Raw genomic sequence first — 23,711 nt, 5'->3', positions numbered from 1 at the left:
GTATGAAACTACATGGCTAAAACATATGTACATAGTGCAGAAATTTCATTTCAAATGATGTCATGCTTAACTAGCATAATCAAAGCATATAAGTCAAATATCATTTCGACTTTCCAAATAAAAAAGATAAATAAGCAAATAAAAAAATTCAAATAAAAAAGATTAATAGACACCTTTTGAAGCTCTTACATATGAAATCAAATTTCTTTATCGCGAAGGTTAAGCTTCAATTTTTCCCCATATGCCAGGTGGATTAGATTGAAAACAGATACACATTTATTGGCAAAAATCAAAACCACAGAAAAAATCATGAAAAAATAAGTTTAAAACGGTAAAATATTTATATCCAAACCTTTTCGTTAACAACATAAATTAAATTTACATACGTGCAGACATTTTTATTTTTCACATTTGTTTTTTAAACCAACGCCATTCAAGTGTTTCGAAACAGAAACAAACAGAATGTTTAAATTTTCTTCATTTCTTACACGCTCAATTGAACAAATGACATTCTCACGACAGAGTTTGAATGCACAGTTCTGCGCACTTATAATCGCTGTAGATTTCGGTATCAGAAGTATACCGAAAATGAGACGAGAAAGAAAATACTGATTGATGTATGAATAAAGCATGATAATTAAAATGGTGTCTACAGTTTAAAAAACAATGACAGTTAGTAATTGGATTATTATGATTGACAGATGTTGTATAATTATTTAAAATTTATGGAAATTAATGCAGAAAATGATAAAGAATGAGAGTACAATTACCATATCGACAATCTGGGCAGCTGCTTTGGATGTATTTATTTTTACTTTTCTACAAAACAGCAACATCTGATGTTGTGGAAAGGCGTACAACGAAAGGTAACTGCGATGCATTATCCCTACTTCTCTGAATATCTTGCTCATATACCAGGATAGTTTTCTTTATTTTGATGGTATCTATAATGCTTTTACAATGGTAATTCCTGTGCATTTAAAGCTTTCGGTTGAGCTAGGAAAGTTGTACAAATTCTGCTAAACTGGACACCTTCTAGTGGAATCTTATTTCGCTGTTGACTACGTACAAATGACCTATTAGCTACTTGCTAAAACAGCTAGTCTGTTATAAGCCGCCGAGCTAGGCTTGTTGAGATCAAAATAGCTAAGGATTTTCTTTTCTTTACGCAGCATACAATTAGGGTCGATCATATTTAAAAGCACTTTAAAACTAAATTTCTGCATAACATATTTTCGGTAACCTATTATTAACTTTCTACATTTCATTGAGACTCAAGATTTTACAGATATTGAGCTAGCTAGAAAACCATTTTTGGACAGGTAATTGAAAAAATGTTTCTATTCATTAGGATGTGCAAAACTGTTCATGGAAATTTTATTAAGTTAGGACATCATCGTGTTTGGTTTACACAGTCCTGTCTCATTTCCAATTGTTTTTTTTTGCAGAGGACCATGAAGTACCGAAGTATGAAGCAATAGATTTCTTTACCGAAGACAATCAACGAATAAAAAGAAGTAACTATGACAATCAGGAGCTGCATGCTGAAGCATCACCAGAACAAATCTACCCATCTGCTTCAGTAGAGCCGAGTGCTTTTATACAAGACGCATTCACAAGTAAATTAATAAATTCCCTAACATCTTCAGATAATGCTATTGAAGAAAGCGTTCTAGATGGTTTATCTAGAAGAGACAGCAGATTTGTTGACGAGGATGCTCAAAGTGAGAATAATAAAGATGATCATTTTCAAAATGGGAAGGAAGATAAATCATACACGCGGAATTTTAAACATCGTAATAGTGAGGATACCTTTTATGACATCAAAGAAGAGAACGAAGATACCACGGCAGCCGACAGCAGTAACCATCATAATGATGACGATAGCAACGATGACGTCAAGAATTTAGTGGAGTATCGCCACTATCCCAATGAATACTTAACCTCTGCAGAACAAGAAGAGAACGGAGAGAATAAAAATGCCGAAAGTGAGAAAGATACTGAACGTGGAGTAGAAAGAAGTATTGGAAGAAAGGCGAAGAAATTGAAGGACGCTGTGAAGCTGGATACAGAAATGTTGAGAAAGCAATTGTCAGCTATTAAAAATGAGGATGACAACATAGGTTGGGAAAATTTTCCGCTTTTTTTAATTTAAAAGAAGCAAGGATTTCTCATAAAACCAATATAAGTTATTCAAGCTCTGATGAGCCCTTGCATTTTTACAGCCTATTGAAAATTGTAACGAGTCTAAAATTTGTAGCCCAAGTCCTTTCAAAATTTCTAGATGACAAAGAAGGAAGAAAAAATGCTCAAATTGTAATTGATAATAACGCTCAACGAAGTAACGAAAAAGGTATTGAAAACATGACATCAAGCAAAAAAGATGGAAGGACAGAAGGTACAGATGAAGAAGAAGAAGAGGAAAAGAGACATACAAATGAAGAAAAACGTCAAAGCAATAAAATTGATGATGACGAGGATGATGAGCTTGAGAAAGAAACATCAGAATTACTCAACATTAATGTTAGCGCAGATGGAAAAATTGTGGAGCAAAAAAATAAACATAAATTTTCAAAAGAAGCTATATTCGAAAAGGAAAACCTGTTACCGTATTTAAAAATACCCCCGCGAAATAATACAGATTTATTAATACTTAGAAAAAATAAAACGAATCCAGTTTCTAATGCAGAGGCGAGGAAGTTAATGAATGATATAACAATTTTAAAAAATGATCTGAGATCTTCGTTGATGACGTCCAATAAAATGATCAGTCAAAAAATCGATGATGAACTTTATAGTAATCTTAACCTGCGAAAGAAATCGTTTGTTAAACTTGGAAATATAATAAATTCCTCATTGCCACAAGCAATGTTATTGGATACGATGTCACCAATGAAAAAGACAATAGTACCCGCGCATGCGCAGACGTTAGGATACATTCCTGCGCATGCAAAATCCAACGATTTGGAAACTAGTTTGCTAAAGGAAGAACCACAGACAAGTTCTGCTTTTAAAAAAGCTTCCTTTTTTCAACTAAAAGACAATAACCGATACCACATTATTCCGAAACTTCGAAAAAATACCAACACAAAATCGCACGTGTTTGAAGATTCAACTCGACAAAATTCATATAAACTCAACACAACGCAAAATCAACTCGTTAAGGACATGTTTAAACCAGTTCATTTTCGACTGGCAGAAAACAAAAGACTCTTGCATAGTAAACTTGAAACGAAATATAATTACCGAAATGAAGACGCTGTCAAAAAATCAATAAATAAATACATTTTACACGCACACACACAGGTAACGTAACATCAGCTGCAGTCGATCATTTGAATATATTTTTACAGACTGGAATACATAAATAATTTAACCCTATTTATGGGAAATCTTATAGGGAGGGATGTTGGATTTATTTACCTCAATAACTTTTAATAGGATAAGCAATGCTGACAACACATGGCCGATATATACTGCATATTAAAACAAATTATTTGATGCGGGTCAAAAAATGCTAAAAAATTCGGTACTAATGTAGTTGTAATAAAACAGAAAGTTGGTGGAACCCAGACTAAATAGGGTGCCATATAAGTTACATGATTAAGCTGGGGTAGTTCTAACTCCTATTTTTAAGTCAGAAAGCGCTCGTTAAACGTTTTCAAAGTTTGTTGATTGAATTCACGAATTTTATTTTATTTATTTAAATTTTACCCCCAAGTAAATTTTTTTTTAATTTTTGACAATCAATTCAAATTGATTATTTACTCCGGGCTGCTAATAAATTTTTTTGAAACATCGACTGCAGACTGTATATATTATGTGGCATTAAATAGCATCTATTTTGACTTTCTTATGCACAGGCTACAAATACAAGAAAAAAGAAGGTTGCTTCTCTTATTCGTTGCGTTCATTCATCAAGGAATATGTAGTTGACACTGGTAAAATATGTTTCCAAAAATCAAAATAAAACAGTATTTCAGAAATTTAATTGATGAAAATTCCAACCGCTAACGTCATTGTTATTTTAATAATCCTGAAACCCTTTATATTTAACTTCCTAGGGCGAATAAGTGGTACATAATAGTATAAATAAAATAAATACTTTGTGAATAAATAGTTCCAGTGTATGAATTTACCCAGGCAAATAATGACTACAAAATATGTAAGAGCGTTCTTCTCTAGATAGCTAAAAAAATGTTAGAGACGAAGTGTCACAAATTAATTATGCGTAGGTCGAAAGAATAATTTTAGAAATTGAATGTGATCATACCTTCCACTTTATTTGTTAGGTTCGTTAATACAGTATTTATCTAAATGTTTTGGTTTCGTTTCTCAACACTAACACACTAATCATCTCTTTAGAAACGCACACATACTCACACACCACACTCAATAAGATTAGAAAGAGCTTACATTCAATCAGTTCAACATACACATCCCATATCAACACACACGAGGCGACAAAATATTGCAAGCAGACCACATACATTTACAGGAGGTTAGTGTGTCCACAGTAATCATGTCTGGTTTTATGTGAAATAAAATTGCACATTAAAAAGAACGAAATGTAACGAAGAACCACGCTGGTTTTGAAACTAGTTTGAAGAAGTTTAAACAACTTTAAATCTATTTAGACAAACATGCAACAACTTCTCAATAGACCTATTTCCATATCTATTTGATTCCACGAAATACGCATGCGAAAATGCAGAATAACATGAAAACGAGATTAACTTATGATTAAATTTCAGGATGCTAGTTGTTTACATGCAAGTTTACATACAAAATAGACAGTCATAAAGGGGGTATGGTAGTGTGACAGAAAAATTAAAATATTGCAGATGATAAGAGCGTATTCTTTTAGTAAATTTTTAGCTAGTTGAACCTAGCCACGTTTTTAGAATGATGTGAATTTGCTGATAACTAATCTCGTTTTTATGTTATTCGGTATTTTGGCATGCATATTTCGCGGAACGAAAATGGATATGGAAATAGGTCTATTTAGGTGTTACCTTACTTCATGTTATTTGTCATCATGTTCTAACTCATGAAAAATCATTTACATAAGTCGTAAGAAAACTTGATCTACTTTTGATTTGACTTACTTACTCAGACCTATTCTTCCGTAGCAGCTTACTGAACTGACTGACTTAAATGACTCCACATCTGACAGCGACTTAATTTCACTTTACAGCTATATCATACACTGACAAAGAAGGACATGAAGTAACTTTTAGTATTGGTACAGAGCTATTAACCTATGACAAAGCTAGAAGAAGTTGTATGGAAAGAGGGGGTGATTTAGCCAGTATTGCAGACAAAGAAGAAGAGGAATTTATAGAGGCAGAGGTCATATCCGAAGCAGATAATTATTGGTTGGGTTTAGATGATCAAAGTGTGGAGGGACAATTTGAATGGGTGGATAGGTTAGCTTGATTTGTTTTGCATGTAACATTTGTAATTGATGGTTTAATCCCTGACTAGATTGTTCCACAACATTTGCTTTTCAAAAAAACCATCGGTTTCAATTTTGTTTTGATTTCCTTCAGTTATAACTCAACATTTGTGGAGAACTTTTTCCGATATGCGTAGTAACCTTCATCTGCTAAATATATTTAGTAGTCATTTATATTTCGTATCACGCTTATACTACGCTCATTTAATTTATCCTGAGAAAGTATGAACATAACATTCCAAAAACAACTGGCAAATTCTCCTACTACATTGTTTCAAAACTAAAAGTAGTAAGCGCTTTTTTAAGTCTTTCCGCATTGAGTGCTTAAAAGAAAGTTAGCTCCTTACTGTGGTTTACTTTGTAAAATGGAAGATTATAAACGACCATTTCACCATTGCATGATTAAGGTTGTCAAACACTTTCTTTCCCGCAAAATATAGAGTTGTGAAATAAACCACAGATTTTTGTCACTTAACAAATCCTGATTTACAAATGTTTTAAATAAACAGAGCGAATTCCTTTAGCAAAACAACAACAAATGAATTCATAAATTTAAGGAACACAAAAACATTTTTAGAATTCCTGTTTTGTACACAAAATGGAGTAATCTTGAACCTGACGATGGCACAATGAAGACCGGTTCTCTAAATCATGACGAAGATTGTACAATAATCAAACCAGGGATGGAATGGAGTGATGTGAGATGCTGGAATGAATACAAATATATTTGCAAAAACTCAAATGACAAAACATCTCATAAACCATTATATGAAGAAGAGTTAAACAAACTAAATGAACATGTACAAGCTCCTGATATTCCGAACACTGCTCATCTGCCTAGTGCTAGTGTCGCTAATAACGTACTATCAACGTCGTCAAGATCGAGTACAAACGTTAATAATGACATAGGTAGCGAAAACAAGAATCTACAAAATAAGTCAATTGGAAGATTTACAGATGTTCCTTTAAAGGAGAGTGTGGGTATGAACAATACGGAGAATCTGAGAGACATTGAAACTGAGCTGGGAAAAAAATCAAATTCTAGGGATTTATCACCAGCTTTGAGTCACTTTAAGGAAGTGCATGCTGGTGGTAATGGAGGACCAAGTACACAAATCATAAAGCAGGCGTTTAATCTTCAACAGGAAAAAGCTGTATCTTCTGATCGTATAACACCTGATAGAAAAGATGGATTATTAGGCTCTGGACAGGAAGTTGACTTTGTTTCACTGCAAAGTAAAGCTCTAGGAGATACTGGTTATACCACGAATAATCTGTTAACGAATATTAACAACTTGAACTCGCCCTTTGGGCCAAATGTAACAACAAGTAGTGATGATGGAAACTCGCCCAAGTTATTAAATTTTCTCGCTAACCCACATTTTAATCTAGCTAAAAGTATTGCTGAAAAGATTGCACCCGATATTGTTAAAGACTATTCAGCTAAATTCTACCCAGACATTTTGTTGGTACAAAATATTTGTGGAAAAACCTGCGGTGACGCAGCGGCTCAAATGAAATTAGGAAATGCTAAAGAGCTAGGTGATGTGTGTGGTAGATCATGCGCGAATTCCTTGTTGTCAATGAATCCTATGGAATTCATGACAGTTATAGGTAAAATAAGAGATGGTGAAAAGTCGAAGGACGATGAAAAGTTTAAAAATGCTCGACAGCTTGCCATTGATGCTGTTAATAAAATTCTAGCACCTCTAGTTGGTACTAAAAAGCCTTTGTCTGTACAAAACTTTAATTCTGAAACAAATGAGAAGCCCTCTAGAAAACCGGAGGAAGAAGTTGTTGCTCAAAATGAACCACAAAAACAAGAACCGAAAAAAGAAGGACAAACAAACCTTGTGGAACAACCAGAACATGTGATGATGTCATTTCCAGGAGAGTATCCATTCATCCATGGTACAAGTTATTACGAGCATGGCTATACCATTCCTGACGCTGTGTCACCGGTTACCGTTGATAATACGTACACATATCCAATCAGTTTGCCAGTTCCATCAATCGTTCCCAGTTCAGCTTCGGATTCAATTGATAATTCATCAGTACATAAACAACCATCTGTAAGTCAAAACATTCCCGATTCTGCTCCGATGCCTTTAGAATATGGCAAAAATAAACAAACATCGGATGACAAAAACTACAAGGACGAATTTCTTAAAGCAGATTCAAGTGCAGCAGATGCTGGGAAGAAAGATACGTATAAAGGCGAAGATGATGAAATGTTTACAATATCTATGAGAAAAAAGAAGAAGCATTCCAGGGGTAGAAGACTAAGAAAACAAGAAGAATGGAAAGATCATGACCACCAGAATACGCACCCGTTCGAAGATGAAAATAATTCTGTTCCTAGCATAACCGAAGGAGATAACTTAAAAGCATTTGAAACATTGGCAAAAGAAATGAAGAATTTTGTGCATGAGAAACATATAAAAACGAAAAGTAAAAATAAAAATAAAGACGATGAAGATCTAGAAGACTTTATTAAAAATAAATTAAGCGAAGGTGAAGATGTTGTTGATGTGATTGGCCATGCGGCAGCAAAATTTCAAAACAGCAACGGCAAGAAATCACACCATTCTAAAAAGAAAAGCTACGGAAAAGACCTAAAACAATATAAAATAAAGAAACTGAAATGGTTACGAAATAAAGTTACAGAGTACAAGGATTACTTACAGGAGCTAGCTGCCAATTTTCAGCCTGACAATGCACACGATGCCATTACATCAAGCAGATCATTTAATCTTCCTGATCAAGGTCCAGATGAAAATGAAATAACAGAACACGTTCAATATGCTACACAGAATGATAACTTTGATCACAAAACTGCTGCAGATATATTGGCCAACGATGAAACCAAAGAATCCAGTGATAATGGACAAACTGCTAACGAAGTTATAGAAGAAGCTAGCGAGGAAAACTTGAAAGATAAAGATGAAAGAAGTCGTATTGAACAGTTAGATACCGACCTGCAAGATATAATTGATGAGAAGCCATTGAGACATTCTGGAACTCCATTTAAAAAGAATGTTAAGGATCGTACTGAGTTTAAATCTGTAGACGGGATGGGATTTGAAGACTACCTTAAAGGATCAGGTAGAGACATATTTTCGACAATACTACTAGACAATACTACTTAATAGATACCGTACAAAAACGCATTTGCTTTGAATATATAACGCTTTTGCAAAGTTCTGCATTTTTTTAACTTTTCTAGGTGTACCTTTCCTTCCATAATTTTTTTTTTATTATCTATTGTATCTTATCCAAACAAAGTCACATGCGTGAAGGCAATTGATCGCGTCCAATATATAGTACATTGACATAAGTTTATATAAAATAAAGTACTAAAACCATTTTTTCAGACAATGAAAAAGTGAGTCTGTATAACGAAGGATTGGATGACAATCCAAGTGATGACGATAAGACTTCCCAATTTGTTAATCAATGGAGAATTCTATCCAACAAAAAGAGTCATCGGAAGTTTATACAGCCTGATACGACAGGTAACAAGCGAGGTGATATTTATGTGTCGAGAAGAGAAAAAGAGATGAGCGAGGAAGCAATGAACACTTTAGCAAAAGCTGCAGCAAAACGTAAGACAAAATTATCCTACTTTAAAATACTTTAAAATACTTTACAATTCCTTTTGCAAAGCTCTTTTACTTCTGTCATTTTTATATTTTAAAGGTAAGAAAATTAATGGATTCTAGCACTCTTTTTGCAATATCCTTGTTCTAGCTAGATCAGTAGCCACATAATGAAATTCAATAGTGGAGAAGTTTCTGCATGCCGTATATGCATTGCCCTTATTAACAGCAAATCTAAAAAATTGAAAATACCCATAACCAGATGGATTTTTTGATTGAGATTTGATCCAACTAATCCATTTTAAGCATGTTTTAAATTGCTATTCACTTCTCTTTAGATATCCACATCCATGTAATCTGGGTAGTGCCTGTATAAAATATATTTTTATGTCACACAAAGCTCTAAAATTGACTTAGCAAATTATCATAGTCACTTTTTGTGTTACATTATCCAGAATATCATACGAAATTTAACAACAAAAATTTTTTAAGGACGTGCCTCTTGATAAAAAAAAAACTCAAACAACGTTAGATTCAATTCTTATTATATTTTAACAAATAAATAGACAACAAACCAAGCTTAAGATCAGTCCTATTAAAAGTTAAAACAACTCAAATTACCATATTGGTAAAAATAAGCGGTGATACAACATATACGCTCTCTCATTGCACATTCTAATCAACCCACCACCTCCGTAACGATAAACTCATATACCACGTGAGTTGAATATAAATGATTCAAATTAGTACAACAATGTTTTAAATTATTACACGTAAAAATAGATTAGCATAAGCTTGCTGAAAAATGAAGCAACGGTTAGACTGCAGGTTGTTTATGCGTGTGTGCTTTGTTGTTACAGAAGACTTGGATAAGTCTTTCTTGTTTACGGTGTATCTTGAGAGAGCTGCTATTATGAATTATATTTTAATATATTCCAGCCACGACACTTCGTTTGACTATTAAATCTGTTGGATGTTTCGACCCGCCCTTCCATGGAAGCAACTGTGATGATACTGTAGGTTCTATCGTCGTCAATGGAATAGAACTGAGTCAAAATAAACCTGGTTTCAATTTTGTTGTAATCGATTTTAAAACTGGCGAACAAGAGAAGTCAGTTTCTTTTGACACTCATGGCGAAGCAGGTGCTTACGAAAAGTTGGAGGAGTTTATCGGTGGCCTAGACAATTGGAAAATAATATGTGTAGCAGTTAAAGATGATGGGAAGAATTATTTACCTGACTCAGCAATTAAAAACTTTGTAAATATATTTATCCTATGCCTTTATATTATTTTTCTTTCGATATCTGTACAGGATTATTGGATTTATACCTTTGGCCATGCTAAACTTAGCGCAAGAATGAATCTTCATCTGATTATTAAATTTTGATATTTTAGGAAAAAATTGGTGCCAAAGATATTGCGACACAAAAACTTGAATTTCGTTCCAGTTACGCTTTTGTTGGATTGACTGGACCAGAGAGTGCTCGTGCAAAAATGGATTGGATACGTGAAGAAAACAGCAGAGCTGCTGAAGGTCCAAGTGTAATAAGTGTCAGTATTGTCGCAGGTAATTAGACTATACCTTAATTTGACATGCTTGCCTCAGTTAAAAAAAAATATATGTAAGATCAATTTATAAACCTCTGACATTTCTACCATAACATAACGACCGCAAATGGTGTAGCAATTCACCTTAAATTCAACGTATTGAATGATGGTCGTATTCTCTTCTTCTCTTGATTCTAATAAGCAGGGAAGACAGCAACATTATGTGTCGTCTGTCTGTCTATGCGCAAAATGCTACCCGTCAGTAGCAAGACCCAAGCAAACGGTATATAAAGGTAGACGAACCCGTGGATTTTAAGCACAGGTCACCGACTAGTTTATAATAATATGCCTTCTTTAAAGAAGTGACTCTGTATACACACTTCTCAAAATATCTTATCTCCCTTTATTATCCACGTTTCTTAAAAATTTGTCGGTTTATGCCAATTTTAGTACAAAAATTGTATGATTATTACGTGTGATATCTTATTGATGTCTAATGAATTATTACTATAGGTTTAGAAGCTTATCAAATAGCTGGTGGAAAGATGACACAGGTTATGAATGGAATGTTAAAAGGTGCACAGGCTGGAGCCACAGTAGCCGGAGGGAACATGGAAGGTTCAAACGGCGCTGGAAGCAGGGTTACAAATGAAGGAGAGGTAGGTAAAAGCGACAGTGCAGGTGGTGCAGGTAGTGCAGGTGCTGCAGGTGCTGCAAGTGCTGCAGATGGTACAGGAGGATCAAGCAATGGACTCTCCGGTGGAATTGGTGGTGGGCTTGCTGCTAGTAAAGAAGCAGGAAATTCCGCTGGTTCTGGTGGAGGGAGTAATACAGGAGACAGTATAGGCGGTGTTACAGGGGGAAAACAAAATGGAGGTGTAAATGCTGGAATAGGGGATGCTGCAGGCAGTAGCGAAGGGGGAGGGAAAGGCGGTGATGCTGCTGTTGGAAGCACCATTGCTGGCGGAGGTTCCGCGGGAATAGATGCTGGTGGAAAAACTGGTGCTGCAATTGGTGGAGCAAGTGGGGGAAGAGCGAACAATGGGATAGGTGGTAGTGCAGGTGGTGGAAGAGCTGCCGGTATAGGGGGTAAGACGGGTGGTGGTATAGGTGATAGTGAAAGTGGTGGCATGTCTGGTGTTTCAGGAGGTATTTCGGGCGGTGGTGTAGGTGGAAGCGTGAGTGGTGGTATATCTGGCGGTGCAGGGGATATTGCGAGCGGTGGGATAAGTGGTAGTGCAGGTGGTGGTATAACTGCTGGTGGAGGGGAAATGGCAGGCAGCAGAATAAGTGGTAGTGCAGGTGGTGACGTATCTGGCGGTGTAAGTGGTATGGGAGGAAATGCAGCTGGTGCAGCTGGTGTAGGTGGTGCAGCTGGTGTAGGTGGTTCAGCTGGTGTAGGTGGGGCAGCTGGTATAGGTGGTGCAGCTGGTGTAGGTGGTGCAGCTGGTGTAGGTGGTTCAGCTGGTGTAGGTGGGGCAGCTGGTATAGGTGATGCAGCTGGTGTAGGTGGTGAAGCTGGTGTAGGTGGTGTGGCTGGTGTGGGTGGTGCAGTTGGTGCAGGTGGTGCAGCTGGTGTAGGTGGTGCAGCTGGTGTAGGTGGTGCAGCTGGTGTAGGTGGTGCGGCTGGTGTAGGTGGTGTAGGTGGTGCAGGTGGTGTAGGTGGTGAAGCAGGTGGAGGTGGCGTAGGTGGTGCAGGTGGAGCAGCTGGTGCAGGCGGTGCAGCTGGGACAACCGGGGTAGCTGGTGCAGCTGGTGCAGGAAGTATATCAGGCGGTGAGATGGGTGGAGGTATTTCTGGTAATGCGGGAGGTGGAGTATCTGGTAATACGGGGGCTGATATAGCTGGTGGTGCAGGCGGAGACTTAGGAGGAAGTGTTAGTGGAGGAGCAGGCGCGTTGGGAGAAGGGACAGGTGGTGGTAGGATAGGAGGAGGCGGCGAAGCTATGGGTAGTGCTCAAAATAGTGGAATGGGTGGCGGATCAGCTGGTGCCGCAGGAGGCATATCCGGGGAATTAAGTGGTGGTACAGGTGGTGGGTCTTCAAGTAGCAATGGTGTTTCAATTGGTCAATTAAACGGTGCCGGTGCGATGGGCGTGAACAGAAATACAGCTGGTAAGATTGGTAATTTACGTGGCACAGGAATAGCCCAAGGCCAAATTAAGAAAGTAGTTCCTGGAAAATCAGATTTATTAAATTCGTTAAAACCTTCAGACATTGTAAAACTACTTTCTCCAGTAGACCCAGTGGGTAGTCTTTTAAATGTTGCTAAATCTTTGGGCATAGATACAAATTCGTTTGACGATACAACGAAAGAAAAGCAGCCGGATAAATCCTTTGTTGAAGAATTTATTAAAAACACACCCAGTCCGTTATTGAACGTAGTTAATGATAACGCTATTACACGAACAGAAAAGCAAAATACCGGTAGTTCGCCTGATATAACTACTCATTCTAGTCACGATGATATATCTAAACAAGAATCTAAAAGCGCTTCGGATGAGGCAAAAGCAGCTTCAGTGAACACGGCCGCCGCAAAAACTGGTGCACTCTATGGTGCTGCAAAGGCAGCTGCAGAATCTGCTAAGGCATATCATCCAGCTTCAGGGTTAGACGATCCATACGGAAATATGGGCATGCAAGCACCAGGAACAAGTGATGCGGAAGGAAATTCTCCTGCTCCATTAGAAACACCTTCATTCAATGGGGGCCCTTCAACTATGGAAGCAGCTGCAGACATGACTGGTGGAAGAAACGTGGGAGAATCAAGGCTTGCGTCAGCATTAAGTGCATTAGGAATTCCTGACGCTGGAGCAACAGGCATAGCTTCATTAATGGCGTCTGGATTTGTAGCAGCTGGAGCTAACAATAACAAGGACGCGGCATTGAAGTTAGGCTTAGCATCAAAACTTGCGAAATCTATTGCTGATTTAGGAGGAAGAGGGGCTGCAAGTGCGGCTGGAATTGCTAGCTTAAACGAACTTTTAAAAGATGGCAGAGACATAACAGTAGCAAGGATTGCAGACCAGCTAGGACAAGCTCTGCAACGAGTTGGTGGAGCCGGAGCAGCAGTTGGTTATGCAGCATTAGCTGCCGCTTTAAAGGCAGTGGGTACTAACAAGAGTCCAGGTGGATTGATTGGAGGAATTATTCTAGCACTTGCTGAACAAGGAGCAGCGCCCGGTACTGCTGGTTTGGCTGCAATGGCCGCAGGTTTAGGTGGTAGTGGCGCTGATGCATTAGCAGGAGGGCTTGGGGGAAGCTTGCCTAATGTTGTAGCTGCAACAAGGACCAATAACTACATGGTACCCGGCCCAAGTGGTGGGGGACTCTCAGACAGCCCAGTTCCGGCATTTGATGCAGGAGCCGGTGGGGGGAATTTTCAAATGCCCGGAAATATTGATTCGCAATATACGGGACAAGGTCCAATTGGTTCTTCAACGCAGGTGGGTTTGGTAAATAGTCAAAGTGTTTCTGCAACGCAACAACCGCACGAGGTACCCGAGGTAGCTGCATTAACTACAAAGCCTTCTAATAACGTCATTACACCAGACATTATACAGCAAGTTGTTGCTAAACTAGGTAGTATGCAACAAAATAAAGGACCAGAAGCTACAGCTCAAAGCATTGAAGCTGCAGCCAACCAAGGAGCAAATTACGCAAATTTGGAAGCTATGATAGCTTCTGCATTAGGACATAAAGAAAATACTCCCATGCCAGATGTTATTGCCAGTTTAACAGCAAAAGAGCATACGGAAAATGAGAATAATCCTGCTCACTCTCTTCAACATGTCGGTGAGTCAGCAGCAAGTTCAAGAACACCTGATTCAGATGGAAAATTTGGTGGAGGTGAGTTGGTAAACGTTGATGGTACTAAACCAGAGGATAGCACGAAATCAAACTGTGGTAAGGAACAAACTGGTTTCTCTACAAGATGTAAGTAATCTGAAGGCGTATTTGACTAGGTTATGAGCTTGTAATGTATATGAATTTTTATCTAGTGAACTGTTTTATTTTTAAGGTTGGACAGAATGCAGTAACAAAAGAGCTTTGAGTAAGTATTTTTCCCGAATCACTGCTAGGTATTTAGCTAGATGGGCATATTTTACATGGCTAGCCTCACAAATATCGAGGGATATACCCTGTCTATTACTTCCAGGAAGAGCCATGCCTTAGATGGGGTGTGATAGAATATTTATTATTGATTTTTTAAACTACGCTGACTTAATTAGGGTTCGCGCTCTACCAAACAACTCTCTGCAATATTCAACGGCCCGATTTCCCTTACCTGACTTGGGTTAACCCGGGCCTATGGTAACATTCACTCGCCCATATTAAATTTCGGCGAAGGACAATCGAACCCTGGTCTCCAGCACAAAGTACAAGAGTTATAGCCACCAAGCTACGGCGCCAAAATAAATAAAGCAAATCTAAAATAGGTGATAGAGTTGTGATAACAAAAACATGAAACTCGACATAAGCGGATGTAATTATTCGAAGTAACAAAGAAGTAAAAAAAGTGAATACTAAAATAAAAAAGGTCGATTTGTACATTTAAAAGAAAGTTAAAAACATTGATTACACCGTAACATTATGAACAATAAACCTGCAAAATATACGTTACGTTGCTTTTCATCATCTTTGAGATATTAAAAATACATTAAAAATCAGTGCGTTGGTTCAGCGTTCAACCTAATAATAGTTAGCCACTACCTGACCATTTATACACTACCAAGGGATTCACCTTGTTTTTATATTTGTGATTGTAACGGGTAAGTTATTGCATGCGTTGTTGTGAAACGCTTCCCTTTCAATTAACGATGTATACATAGGTATAGTGTTAAAATGAAAACAAAAACAAGAAAATGCTGTGCATATTACAATCGCGAAGAAGAAGCGATACGTTTGTGTAAAAACAAACTTATATTATACTTCATAAATTATTAATGTCCGTTGGTTAAAATGAAAGATTTGCACATTTTCCCGCACTTTGTGATCTATTCACAAAGTGCGGGAAAATGTTCGTATAAAAGTAATTGTTTTAAACCACCTTAAAAACGTCCAATTGACGATGAACCAAGCCGAAACCAAACCATCGCGCTATCGCAATTGAATAAATAAATAAATATCATAACTTGAATATTAAGGAGATTTAATTCTAATTCTTTTTTGCTTAACTGGAACTAACAGCCCCCTCAGCCATAGTCATGCTATTGCCCTTGTACGTCTTCTTGCCTCACACAGCAGGGCACCCAATGAATAAATTACATTTAAGTTGATCGAAAAATATCATTCTTATGCACCATTATATAGTTGGCCGGCTTGTGGATGTTGAGTCTTCTGATAAACGAGCTGTTATAAAGGTCAATAGTGAGGATTGGAGCAAAGATGAAAATGGCTTCAATGTTGTTGTTGTTGATTTTAACACTGGTGAAGTGGAAGCTACTGAAACATTTGATACTGAATCTGATGGAGGAGCTGCAAAAGCAATGACAAACTTCATCAGATCGCTTTCACCTGGAAAAGTTGTATTAGGTGCTACACGTGGCAATGCAGGGCGGTTAATGATTGATGATGCCTATAGGGTGCTTGTAAGTAACTATGTAGCAAGTTTGTTTTGTGCATATTAAAAGAGACTAGTTACAAGCCCATGGAAAGGTAGACAGACAGAAAGACGTTAGCTCTGAAGAATCTTTGACACTGCCAGAGTAAACTAGTCTTGACGAATGGTTAAGAATTTTACTAGATCGAAGTATAGTATAAGGAAAACATTTGGGTTATATTATTCATAGAGATATAGACCGAAGTTGATTATTTCCACCGAATCTTTGTTGGCCAATAATATAAAACTCCAAATACTTTCTTATATTAGGGTAGCACTGGAGCGAGAAGTTTGATAGCCAATCGATTACGAAAGGGAGATAAATATGTTTTTGTGGGATTTAAAGGTGAAAACGTCCCGTGGGAAAAAGATGATCTAGTTGACAGCAAAGACAGCATTGCACAAATAAACATGCCGATTGGTGAGTCAAATTGTTTCCGGTTTGTGAGTATGTTTTTTTAAGTTATGAAAAGTTAAGTTTTTTTCGTTGCTTTATTAGTATGAACTGTCTGATGCAGCTTTTAGTCCAGCTCTTGTTACATCAACCTTAAAAATCTTCCAGATAATACTCCTATATAATCTATTATAATGCCCGTATACGTCTGTCCGTCCGTCTGTCTGTCACGTAAAATGGTAGCTTAGCTGCAACCGGCAAAACCGTGGATTTTTCCACAGGCTAACGACTGGTACTTTCAATTATTTTGAGTTTAGTTGTTGGACCTGGTGCATTAAAGAATTCATGCTTATGTTTGCAATCATGCCATGAGAAAGAGCGTAAATTTGTAACTCTTGACAGATTCAATGTCAATACAGAGAAGGCGTATGCTGACATGGGAGGAGACATGCCAGTAGCTGCAGGTAAATGATTAGCCTTGAATGAAGTTTTCCTCTTTGTGTGTTATACCAGACTAATCTTAGCCTAGATCCGCACCAAATTTCAATTGTGAGTACTTCACTGCCAATAAACATATTTGTAACCATGAAATGATTTGTCTCTATGAATCAAACTTGCTCTTATATAATACAAAGTATTTCAATATACAGGAAGTTCTGGTACAAAGAGACAATCATTCTTTGCTTCAAAAACTGATGGCAATCTTGTTAAGAGAAACGCAACTAGCGTTTCTTCGAGTAATGAAAACTCTGATGATGACGAAAGCAATGAAGATGATGATGACGATGATGATGATGAGGAGGAAAGCAAAAATGGTAGCAAAGAAAGTAGTAAATTAAACACGAGAGCACATGATGCAGTTAAACCATTTATAAACAAACCGATATTGACTCATTTGACTGGTCATAAACATTCCGGTCTTGTTGTGGTGCCTATTACAAAATCGAAAGCCAAGAAAGTAACTAAACTAACGGCAGCCGAACCAAATGACGTCGATAACGAAGATAATGCTAATTATACTAGTAATGACTTCGAAAAAGATATTTTTCATAAAGTAGCGCAAATTACCAAAATAGCCGATAAAGAACAAAAGGTTAATTTTCTGCAACAAAAACTAAATCTTTTAAAACAAAAGAAACGTTCTCACAAAGTTAATCTTGGGAATGATGTTGTAGACGTCGAAAAGATGCCACAACACGCTTCCACCACGAGTGCTTTAGCTAAAGTTTTGTCAACTACTTCTTTAAAAGAGCTGCATAAATCAAGCGAGGAGGATAGCAACGGTGAAAAAGACAAAGAAAATTTAAACAATGTTCTTGAAACATCACAAACAAATAAACATTTAAGAGGAGTGAATGCAAAGCAGCAAGGTTTGTCATTATTGAGTAATCCTGATAAATATCAAGACACAACTCAAACGACGAAACCAGTTCACCATGTGGAGACTACTCAAGGTACGTCTTCTAAACACATCTTTTTATTTTCCTTGTTACATGTGCTACCATTCTCTTTACTACACTTTTCACTGGATTGATGTTTCTGTTAAGCATGCAGAATGTGAATTTCAAAGTGTTTCTGCATTTTAACCCTATTCGATCCGGGGGCTGATTCGACCCCCCTAACGGTTTTTTTTTAATAAATCCTTATTATTGTGTTATATGACTATAAAACTTACTGAGTTCAATATTTATCTAGTAGACACCTGTATGCCAAATTTTAGGTCCCATACCTTTCAGAGGCCTTGATATTGGCCATTACTCGAAACTACCCCTAAAAATCTCTATGAAATCCTTATAAAGGGGAAAATTTAATAACTCCTGTTAAGATTATTTTTAGAATTTGAAATTTGTAACACAACTTTGTTCTATTAAGAAGAATCGGTTTGCATAAATTGGACACGTGATTAATCCGATCTCCCGATTTTGTCTACCCGAAAATCGAAAAAAAACCGATTTTGTTCCTTTTATGACGTAATATAAGTGTGACAAGTTTGATTCAATTTGAACAACCCTATGACAAGTTTTTGAGGGGGGCGGATTCCCCCCCCCCTCCCCGGTCATAGTATGTTCGAAAAACCCCAGTCCGAATAGAGTTAAACTTACGATCTTATCGTTTTTACAAATATGTGGTATGCAGGAGAAAGCTTCTCGAAGGAAGGAATGCAATTTTTCTTTTATTTTCCGGGAATTATATTTTCAAACAATGTAATGGAATTAGCCTGTTTCTACAGACAACAGTCGTTTTTACTCGCGGATATGCGTAGGTTGAGCATTATAAATCCTGGATACTTTATTTGAGAAATATAAGTACGCAATGTTCTAAATTACTCTTTATTTAGTTCTTGAGTTTACCCACCTGAAAAAAGGTAAATCACGGTCACACACACCAAGGAAAAAACTGAATAAATACAATGAAGACATCTATAGTACAATAGGAAACAACTTGCATTCGAAAAAGTCGGGTAAGTTTTTAAATTTTACATTTTCCTGTGTATATGAATATAAGTTTATGCGTTACCCAAAGGTAGCAACAACTTATCGCTTTGAAATCTCTCCATCGCAGTTCATGCGTCTCTTCACCCTCTATGACAGTTATACTACGTATAGCATATTAAATAAATAGGTTACGTTAATTCTTCTTTCGTTTATCAAAACAAATTTTTTCTCGAGACACTCAGAATTTTTAGAGCTCAGTAAATAAATAAATAATTGTTATAATTACTTTACGTATGAAATTAATGTCAGTGGTGTTGTTTTTAGCTGTGTTCTTTTTAATGTTATCATGTCGTATATATGTACGCCTTGACTTACGATACAGTAACTTTTAATTTCCTAGAACGCCCTCGACCCAAGTAAAGTTCAACTGAAACATGCAATCATCTTCTGGGAGTAATAAGAAATAGTGCATGTTTTTTTATGATAACAACAACTTGAAGACAGACAATTCCTTGTTTCATCACAAGACAATAAACAAAACATGGTGGAGTTTGAGTTGGGATCGTAAAATGTTGAATTTATCAGTTCTGTTAAATGATGTACACGTTAGGGGATAATTATAATATATTTTCATACTTGTAAATTTTGGTTTGTAAAAATGACCACAAGTTAGATAGAATAGAGTGTGTTCTATAATATTTAATTCTGCGTTTTTAAAAGACTCTACTGCGGAAAATAGGGATTTTTTAGAGGACCAACCCACAGCAAATTTTGGATTAATCTATAATTATATTATTCTATAAGAATATATTAATTGCAAAATTATGTTTTGCGAATATTAATAACGGCATAAAACGTATGTCTTTTACAAGCTCGTGAGCTTGTATTAAAACGCAAATGTGTCCTACAAGAATGGAAATTTTGCCTCTCTGAGCACCGACACGTGAGTCGTCGTGTGTTCGAATCTCATCTTGGTAACTATTTTTACTTTTTTTTTCTTTTTTCTTTTTTAAAAAGATAAGACAAGTGTTCAAAACACTTGTTTAACTAACTAGTAAATAAAGGTGTTTCCACCAAACTTTTTAAAAGTGAATGTAGGCAGAATTAACCGAATTAATGAATTTCGCAAATTTTGGGGTTTGTGGGTTTGTGGTCTTTCTTCTTCCTGTCAGTCGGCTCACCCAAGAGGGACCCATCGAAAATTAAAAGTTCGAGGAATTTTCCGTTCAGGAAGGTCTCACAAATCAATTTTGAAAAATAAGTGTGTAACAAATATTATTGCGTATCTGAATAGTAAAATATGTCGTGTCTAACTTCGTAACAAAAATCCCAATTTGATAGACAGCTTTTTGTAAACTTTATTCGCGAGGTTGTTTGCGTATATCATACGTCTTGTTTTATTTAAAATGGGTATAAAAAATAATTGTATTATAAACTTGTCAGATTAATTTTTCTCCTTGACAACGATGGATGTCTGTTTTGTGATCTTTCGCTGCGTCAATATCAGCAAATGTATTGTATTTCCAGGTTTGCCCTGGAACTATTTTTTATAAAACTTCATGGATAAGTCAGAAAGAATAATAGCAAAAAAAATAAAGTCCGATGGAGCTACATAGATGCCGTAATATATATACAAAGTTATGCTAAAAAAATCTGCTTTTAAGTGTCTGTACTTTCTGTAACAAACTTCGCCAGATTTAACGTGGCAACGAATCAGTTCTCTCGAAATACGATATTATTTTTTACTTCAAAATAATAATAAAAAAAATCACAACTAATTACAAATTTCAAACATACGTTCCATCATCCAAAATAAGTAACTTAGGGTAGATTCACCACAACATGAGTTCTTTTATCTGTTCGTAAGGTAATTAACCTAGTTCCATCTTCTTCGATCGTTTGGACATAACAATATGAAAACTGCTTCGAAACAAGCAACTCACTGTCGCCATGCTCTTCAGATTCTTGACGCACCACTCGCCCTCCACTTCTTCTTCTTCTTCTTCTTCTTCTTCTTCTTCTTCTTCGCTCTGTTCGTTCTCTTAGCTTTTTCACAAGCAACACAAACACTGATCGCATGTAGCGAAAACACCTCATAAAGATGCAAGTTTTACAAACCATGATTCTTTTCTATTGCTCTTGCTCATCTCATTCGCATATGATCCAATGTGCTGTAACAAAGTGCTATTCGGAAAAATATATTTTAAGAAACCGAAACTAATTCATGCAAAACTTGTGTCTTGATAATTAATAATCTTCAACAGAAACTAAATTATGTTAATTTATGCGCTTAGGCTATTTTGGTATCATGTTTTGTCATGCAACCACGAAACAAGGAATTTCCCATTTCCCGCAATACAGACTTAATCAAGTTTTAATCGTCTACCTATTAAAACAAGTTGTCAATATGTTCTTTATTAATAAATTAGTTTAACTTTTTGGTTTTCCTCTTTTAGTTCACAGAAGTTGTTTTTCTTGTGAAGATTGTTTTAACCCAACAAAATGAAACTCATAATATTGTTTATACTCCACAAATTATTTTACTTCACACGAAACAGTGGTTAGGCAGCAGAAACAAAACATTAACGATCAATTACAAAACGTGGAAACGTGGCAACCACTTTGCATTAAAAACAACATGTCTTAAAAATAACAGAACGTCCTACTGTCCTACTTAGAACAATTAGGTAACTTACTTGGAACAGTTAAGAAACAACATCACTTAGCTTATGTAATAGTTTTCGAAACCCACCAAGAAAGTAACAGATAGTGGAAATCATTAATTTCTTCTTTTTGGGTTAGATCCTAAGTTTATAATGACTTTTTAGAACATTAAATCACTGCATTCGTGTGTTTAACTAAATTTTAAATTAAAAAATTTTACAGACTTTTTCAGTCAAAAAAAACCAAAAAAAAACGTAGAAGCAAATTTTTGACGTGTCAGATTATAGAGAAGCAGTGAAGATAGATAACAAAACTATCATCGATGACCCAATAGACGCCAACGACAAAGAAACGCCCGTTTTAGAATGTTCAAGGTTAGCACACGAATGTATAACGCCCACATACGGCTATGCTTTTGATTTTTCAAGGGCAATCACACAAATATATTAATAATAAACATCTTCATCTGAAAAAATGCTTACACTCAAATATCCAGGTTAAGTACACGAATGTATAGTTGATAAACGCCCACATGTAAAGAAACGCCCATTCTATAATATCTAGGGTAAGCGCAAAAATGTGTTAATAATAAACGCCCACATGTAAAAAACGCCCATGTTCGAAAGTAAATATCACGGGGTGAGAATCATAGACGTTTAATTATAAGTGGAAAATTGTTTATTCATTCTTCAAGTATGAAGATGTTATCTTCGTTTTAAAAGCACAGGAAACCAAATCAACTCCTTCTTCTGAAACTCATTCAGGAAGATCTGTAAAATTTACAATCAATATGGCAATTGCTGAGATAGTTAAAAAAAGATCTTTTAACAAGCTTCCCCGCGTTGAAAGAGACAAAGGAGACATTGTGTTGGGGCAAAAATTGGCACAGGAATTGGAGGAAATTTTGGTCTACAAAAATTAGGTGTTTTCATTTAGACCAAATAACATCATTATATTTTTCCGAATCTAAAAGATGGTATAACAATAATTTGGGAATTGACGTTGAATGTGTATAGTTACACGACATACTTGTGTTTGTCGGATTAAAATTATGTCGGAATAAAAATTATGTGCCTCGCGCCATGAACCATGTTTTTCTTTGAAACAAGATCTAATCGTCATGACTCATTATAATCATGTTACAACACTTAAACTTCCTTCTTTTCTTTGCACAGTGTAGCGATAGCTTCCAACTTTAAATCCTATTAAAAGATAATGAGGTTAGCTTCACATATCATTAAAATTGTAATACTTCTTCTTCTTTTGTTGGAATTCCATTATTAAGAGTTTTATTTTCTGGGTTGTAAACAAAATTAGTTTTATTAAACTTCCGTCAAGCGATTACGAATATATTATTACCACGTGACAGGGCATCTTGTTGAATGTCAGATCACGTGCTTAGTGTGCTAGTTAGTGGTGACAGTAAAAGAACGAAAACACGTCAGCCAGAGTAGCTATATATTTACTTTTGTCACCAAATTTACAGCACGCTACCTTTCCAGGTTGCGTCAATACTAGAATTTGTTGACTGTGTATACATATTTTAATAACTGAGAATTAAAATATAAAATTTATAAAAGGACCCGGAGAAAACGGACGCACTTGGTTCGTTCAAAATTGCCAACTGGCTTTCTTTTAAAAAAACATAAAGTCAAAATACAACCACGCGTCAACAAATTTACATAACAATACAGAAGAAGAACTAGCCAATCACATTAATAATAAAAACAATATATACAACATCAACCAATCAAAATAACTTTCACACATATAAACTCAGCTCCGACATCACAGTGATCAATAGACTCAAGATTAACAGAGTCTAAACAGTTTCACTCACAAACAAATTCACATGACTGGATTTTGCTAGTGGGCAATATGTTTTTTTGAGGCATCCTGACTGGCTCAACACACTTGTGGACTAGCCGCTACTACCCGTCGCGAAGACAAGCGGTAGCTTAAAACGTAAACAAGTGCAAAATATATTTCGAAAGGAATTGGAAATAGTTT

The 23,711-nt window shown here is 36.2% G+C and overlaps 2 protein-coding genes across 2 annotated transcripts; both read left to right on the top strand.

Moving 5' to 3' along the window:
- The first annotated feature begins 1,352 nt into the window (after positions 1 to 1,352).
- On the top strand, positions 1,353 to 19,716 carry LOC130629223 (uncharacterized). The gene is made up of 15 exons (XM_057442363.1): positions 1,353 to 1,398; positions 1,449 to 2,123; positions 2,159 to 3,306; positions 4,366 to 4,501; positions 8,833 to 9,063; positions 9,997 to 10,316; positions 10,454 to 10,625; positions 11,120 to 14,542; positions 14,628 to 14,660; positions 15,920 to 16,197; positions 16,479 to 16,629; positions 16,920 to 17,066; positions 17,253 to 18,056; positions 18,941 to 19,063; positions 19,438 to 19,716. The coding sequence occupies exons 1-15, from the start codon at positions 1,353 to 1,355 to the stop codon at positions 19,455 to 19,457; spliced, it is 7,707 nt and encodes a 2,568-aa protein (XP_057298346.1). The 3' UTR covers positions 19,458 to 19,716.
- LOC130628852 (uncharacterized) lies at positions 5,109 to 8,609 on the top strand. Its single transcript, XM_057441880.1, has 2 exons — positions 5,109 to 5,429; positions 6,036 to 8,609. The coding sequence occupies exons 1-2, from the start codon at positions 5,287 to 5,289 to the stop codon at positions 8,605 to 8,607; spliced, it is 2,715 nt and encodes a 904-aa protein (XP_057297863.1). The 5' UTR covers positions 5,109 to 5,286; the 3' UTR covers positions 8,608 to 8,609.
- Positions 19,717 to 23,711: the final 3,995 nt, after the last annotated feature.

This window comes from Hydractinia symbiolongicarpus, chromosome 15 (genome assembly GCF_029227915.1).
Source record: "Hydractinia symbiolongicarpus strain clone_291-10 chromosome 15, HSymV2.1, whole genome shotgun sequence".
NCBI lineage: Eukaryota > Metazoa > Cnidaria > Hydrozoa > Anthoathecata > Hydractiniidae > Hydractinia > Hydractinia symbiolongicarpus.
This window is presented reverse-complemented; position numbering and strand designations above follow the sequence as displayed.